General features: G+C 59.5%; 1 protein-coding gene across 3 annotated transcripts in view; it reads right to left on the reverse strand.

The window, feature by feature from the left end:
- The window catches only part of BCR (BCR activator of RhoGEF and GTPase), a 130,258-nt gene extending 128,325 nt beyond the window's left edge, over positions 1-1,933 (reverse strand). For 2 of the 3 annotated variants that reach the window (XR_006707790.1, XM_045458964.1), the window contains exon 1: positions 143-1,933. Coding sequence is in view for 2 of the 3 variants with exons in the window: in XM_045458964.1 (XP_045314920.1) it covers positions 143-1,454 (1,312 nt within the window). In the remaining variant the exon portion in view is untranslated. The remainder of the gene's footprint in view (positions 1-142) is intronic. The other variant, XM_045458963.1, reaches the window with a different exon arrangement.
- Between the last annotated feature and the right edge of the window lie 4,067 nt (positions 1,934-6,000).

Below are 6,000 nucleotides of genomic sequence, written 5' to 3' on the forward strand. Positions count from 1 at the left end.
CATGAATCCTTCCTGTCCAGCGTGAAAATCAATCCAAAAAAGGTTATCTACCTATTTCTCCCTTGGCCAACGACCCCTTTTCTTTTCAATCGTTTCCAGCCAGAGGGCAGGTGTGCCCACCCAAGGTGGTGGAGGTACCCACCTGCGTCTCCATGGAAGGTGCCATCCTGAGGCAGCCTGCCGGACAAGCTGTCCCCATCGCTGGGCCAGATCTGCCCGGTCTTGCGGACGCCCACGATGGTGGCCTCCGACACGATGACCTGGCCCTGCCGGTGCCGCTTCTGGCACTGCGGCGTCGGGGGGCTGCTGCTGTCAAAGGATTGCTGTGAGTTTTGTGAGGGTGACCGGCTCTTGTCTCGAAACATGCGGTAGGTGGTAGGGCTGGGGGACACGCGGCTGGACTGGCCGGAGGAGAAGTCCTCCTCACTGGAGGTGAGGTTCTCGTTGGAGCTGCAATCTGGCGTGTAGCCCCCTCCGCTGTCCTCAAAGCTCCGAGGGGAGTAGGACCTGCGGGGCCAGGTAAGGCGCTTCTCCTGCTCCGAGGTGCTCTGGCTACGCAGGAGCGGGCCCTTGCCCTCCCCTTCCATCATCATACCCCCAACGTAGATGCTCTGGTAGGGCTGGTACTCCAGGGGCGGCCAAGGGGGTCTGCTGCCGCCGTTGGCATTGATCAGGTTGTCCTTCAGGAAGCGGGGGTTCAGCTCCGCGTCCTCGTAGTCGCCGTCGAGGCCGCAGCTGCTCTCGGAGGTACGGCCCCGGTTAGAGGACCTGGGTGCGTCCCCCAGGCTCGGCCCGGTGCCGTGCTGGGACTTCTTACGCTCCATCTGCATCGCTTGGCTGCCCAGGGAGCTGATCCGGTCGGACACTTCTTTGTCGTTGACCTTCACCAGACCGCGCTCATGGTGAAACTCGACGTTTACGTAGAAGGGCTTCTCGGTGTCCGCGGCTCCGGGCTGGCCGTGGCCCTTGCGGATCCTCTCAAAGTTGGACCTGAGGGCCGCCACGCTGGTGGGGGGCCCGCGGTCTTCCCGGTCCGCGGCCGCGGCGGCTCCGAGCCTGCGGGCGGCCCCGGGCCTGGCCTTGCTCGGGGAGCCCTCTCCGTCGGGTCGGGCCTCGGGCTCCTCGGCGGGCGGCGGGTCGGCGCCGTCGGCGGGCGCGGGCGGCGGGCGCTGTGCGGACGCGCGGGGCTCGGCGGCGCCGTCGGGGGGTTGCGCCGCGCGTCGGAAGCCCCAGCGCTGCCGGTCGTAGCTCTTCTTCTCCTTGGCCAGCAGCGTCTGCAGGTAGATCATGCGGAAGCGCTCCTGGTTCACCTCCTGCTCCAGGCGCCGGATGGAGGCCTTGCAGCGCTCCAGTTCCTGCTCGATGTCGCCCACCGAGCGCAGCTCCATGCGCGGCGGCTCCGAGTCCGGGAACTGCGCCTTCCACGCCTCAGCGAAGCCCACAGGGTCCACCATGGCGCGGCCGGCCTCACCTGCACCGCCCGGCTGCGCGCAGGGCCCGCCTCAGCGGCGGCTCGGCGACCTCTCCAGGCCCGGCCCCAGGCGCCGGGCGGCCCCCATGTCCCCGCGCAGCGGTGGCGGCGGCGGCGGCCGAACAATGCCCGCCCCCTCCCGGGCTGCAGGTGAGGCGGCGGGCTCGGCTCCCCGGGGCGGCGCGGGGCGCGGGGGAGGGCGCGCGCGAGGGGGGCGGGCGCGCGCGAGGGCGGGGGAAGGGCGCGGGGCTGCGCGCGCCGCTATTGTGTGCGGGGGCTTCTCCGCGCGGCGCGGCGCGGGCGCTGCCCTCCGCTCGGCCCGGCGCCGCTAGCCCATGGCCGCCGCCCGCGCGCTCCTCTGCTCTCGCTCCCGCGCCTCGCCCCGGCCGCCGCCGCCTCCCAGGGGCTGCGCTCGGCCCGGTCCGCTTTCGCCGCACTCCCGCCCGGCCCGCACTCGGCGCCGCAGGAAGGGGAGGGCCGGGGGGCGGTGGCCGTGGCGCGGCTGACGGAGCCCGGCGGGCCTCTTAAAGGGGCCGCGCCGAGGGCTCGGGGGGGGGGGGGGGGGGGGAGGGGCTGCCTAGGAGCCGCGCCCCCACCCAGCCCTTGCCCTCCCTCGGTCTCCGCGCTTGGGGAGACTCTGTCCCAGGCGGTGGCCGAACCCAGCTGTCCCACGCAGAGGCCCTGGCGAATTCTGCACTCCTGGAACAGAAACACCTGGATCTTCACTTCCCCACAGCCCGGCAGCCACTCTCCAGCTTTGGGGCTGAGCGCTCTGGGGGCCACCCTCCTGGCCCCTATGCGCACAAGAGCTGGAGTGGCAGGTCACCTACGGAAGCAGGGTGGGCTAGGTTGGGCCGCCAAGACCAACAGCGCTTATGTGCCAACGGGTCCCAGCACTGTGGGCTTGGGGTGGGTGATGAATCAGCTGCCACAGGGCATTGTCGCAGAGATAATCGATAGGAATTTCTCCCCCAGGTCACTCAACACCCACATGGCCTTCCCTGTGGTCCTGAGCTGTATGTTTGTCCGCTGGCCTCTCCTGAGCTTCAGAGGCCAGGGTAGTTTTTCCCGGATTGCCTGACTCAGAGCTTATGTGTTTAGTCTCCCTTTAAGGGGGTCGTCTTTGGATTGGGTGGAATACAGGACAGTCTAGAGCCAGCAGTGAAACAAAAATCATCTCTGGCACTCCAGAGATATTAAACACACAGCAGAGAGCACACGTCAGGTGGTCTGATGGGCACCTAATGAAAATACCCAAACCAGCTTGCTGGGTGGGGGAAGAGGAAACAGGATTTGTCAACCAAAGAACTGGGCCTGGGTCCTGATCACCACTGCCTCTGTTCATAGTTTCCTTTGGCATTGAAATGAGAACAAGGATACCTGTCTCTGGGGGCTGTTGTCCCTGCATGGATGTAAGGTGTAATCTTGCCCCCACTCCGGGTCCAGTGCCACCCAGAAGAGATGCCCCAGCATCTAATCTAGAAGAAACAGAGCCCAGGGCTATTAGCCAGTCCAGCCTGGCTGGGGTTCACGTCTTCCCCACTCTAGGTTTGTGACCTGAGCAGTTCTTTTCCCTTCTCTGAGCCTCAGTTTTGCCCCCATATATCAAATGTGAGCACCATGTGTAAAGCACCCAGTTGGGGCAAACATGAAACCCACCCTGATAAATGGTATGTGGTGCTCCATCCACGACTGCTTGTTAAGGCTGGTGCTCTGGGAGATGGCCTTGGAGGGTTACTGGAAAACTCTTGGGCCCTGACATCCAGGTGCTTCTAGGCACAGCTCACTGCCGCCCTCTGCAGGCCTCTCCACCCTCCTGCTCTCTCTCCTGTTTCGAGGCCCTCTGTCCCCTTACCCAACTCCTTTACTTTGCAGAACCCCCTCAAGGCAGGCAAGTCCTCCTGTAAAGCCTGTTTTGCAGTCAAAGAAACAGAATGAGTTGATGTCCTGACTTTGGAGCTGGACAGGCGAGGCTGGAATCCTAGTAGTACTCACATCCTCAGTGACCTTTTCTTTAAAATGGGAATAAGTCCTGACCTCACAGGGTGTGGCACATAGCTGCTTATGATCAATATTAGCTGCCTTCCTCAGGTGACCTGCTCAGGTCACCCAGTGAGTTGGGTCAGACAGGCTTCCAGAACCCCATTATCTGGCTGTCTCCAGAGAGAATTCCAAAAGCACATACTGCTTTCTTCCCTTGCTGATGGAGCCCCTCCATTTCCAGGGCAGGGAATTGTGGGCTCATCAGGGACTTTATCATTAACCACCTGGGAAAGAAAAGGATACTTTGCGGAGAATGGTGGGGAGGGGGCTTCATCTGTCAGTGGGGTGTCGCTTTCTCTGGTTTGCAGGCCCCAATTCAGCCCCGCCTCCAATATTGTACATAAGCAAACTTAACTCAGAAACCGGAAGATAGTGGCTATCTGCCCTGTGAGATAGCTTCTTCTGGCCCCAAGGACACTCTTCTCATCCTTGGTTCTTTGCTGAAAACACTTCCACCCTGGGTCTCTGGTCTTTTCCTGCAGAGCTTTCTTATCATCCTTCCCTCCCCCAGGGAGGAAGGAGTGAAGAGGAACGTGGGGCCCAGATACAATTCCCCATTAGGTGTCTGTCCCCAGCTAGATCTAAATTCCCAAGACAGAGCTCTGTCTATTCAGTTCACCCACTGACTCCCCAGTGCTCAGCACATAGTAGATGCTCAGCCAGCGCTTGCCAAAAGAGGAATCTGACGTGTGTGTGTGTGTGTGTGGCCTGGAGGAACACACAACATGGAGAGAAAGATGGACATGAGTGGGGGAGGAAAGGATAAGACAGGCAGAGCCAGGCCATATCAGGGGTGTGTGTGCTGTGTGGGGATCCAGGACAGGGAAGAGGTCTGGGGAGGCCTGCCAGGAGAGGTGACATCTGAGTTTGTCCTAAAGATGAGGAGCAGGAAGGCAAAGACAGAGAGACTTCAAAGTTCTAGGTATGTTTGAGGCACAGTAAGGTTAGGAGAGGAGGCTGTTATGGGTGGCAGGAAGAGACATCAGAGGCAAGGTAGGACCTTTCAGGATTGTAAGAAGTTTGGGTTTTATTCTAAATGCAAGGAAAAGCCTCTGAAAGGTTCTGAGCCTGTAGTGTCTGGTGGAATTTTCCACCAGGATTAACATGTTCTACACTCTATACTGAACAAGACAGCAGGGGCGCCTGGGTGGCGCAGTCGGTTAAGCGTCCGACTTCAGCCAGGTCACGATCTCGCGGTCCGTGAGTTCGAGCCCCGCGTCAGGCTCTGGGCTGATGGCTCAGAGCCTGGAGCCTGTTTCCGATTCTGTGTCTCCCTCTCTCTCTGCCCCTCCCCCGTTCATGCTCTGTCTCTCTCTGTCCCAAAAATACATAAACGTTGAACAAGACAGCAGCCACTAGCTTCCCCATGGGATCACCAGGCATTCAAAATGTGGCTGCTGCAGCTGAAGAACTGGAAAAATCTAGTTTGATTTAAAATTAAGTTTGGGGGCTGGGGCACCTGCATGGCTCAGTTGGTTAAGTGTTTGACTTTGGCTCAGGTCATGATCTCACAGTTCATGGGTTAGAGGCCCCCGCCCCCCACCCCAGCCCCAGTTGCGCTCTGTGCTGACGGCTCAGAGCTTGGAGCCTGCTTCAGATTCTGTGTCTCCCTCTCTCTGCCCCTCCCCTGCTTGTGTTCTCTCTCTCTCTCTCAAAAATGAAGAAACATTCTTAAAAAATTAAAATTTAGTTTGGGGGTGCCTGACTGGCTCAGTCCACGGAGCATGCATCCCTTGATCTCAGGGTTGTGGGAGGGAGATAGAGAGAGAGAGAGAGAGAGAGAGAGAGAGAGAGATCATCCCAAGTAGGCTTCATGCTCAGCATGGAGCCGATGTCAGGATTGATCTCACAACCTCAAGATCATGACCTAAGCTGATATCAAGAGTAGGACGCGCAACCAACTAAACCACCTGGGTGCCCCAAGTTTGATATAATTTTAATTAATTTAAAATCAAGTAGCCACAGTATCTGCCATAAACAGTGGAGTGACTTGCTCAAATTTGTTTTGTGGACAGGTGAGAGGTGGGAGGTGGAAGCAGGGTAAGTGGACAGGGGCTGTGCCATGGGTCCAGGTGAGGGGTTCTGGTGACTCAGACCCAGGCTAGGGGGAAGCAAGGCACTATAGAGGGGTTCAGTTTCCAGGTTTGTTCTGTATGTGTAGATAGATTGGATATGGAGGCAGGAAGGGGGAGTGTGATGGGGAAACTGGGGTGCCCATGTGAGGCTTCAAGTGTCTATAGCTCATCTACAGAGGGGAGTCAGGTAGAGAGAGTGTGAGTCTGGGGTACCGAGGAGCCATCAAGAGCAGAGACAGAGGGGCACCTGGGTGGCTCAGTTGGTTGAGTGGCCGACTGCGGCTCAGGTCATGATCTCACGGTCCATGAGTTCAAGCCCCGTGTCGGGCTCTGTGCTGGCAGCTGGAGCCTGGAGCCTGCTTTGGATTCTGTGTCTCCCTCTCTCTCTGCTCCTCCCCTGCTTGTGCTCTA

The sequence above is a fragment of the Leopardus geoffroyi genome, chromosome D3 (assembly GCF_018350155.1).
Source record: "Leopardus geoffroyi isolate Oge1 chromosome D3, O.geoffroyi_Oge1_pat1.0, whole genome shotgun sequence".
Taxonomy (NCBI): Eukaryota; Metazoa; Chordata; class Mammalia; order Carnivora; family Felidae; genus Leopardus; species Leopardus geoffroyi.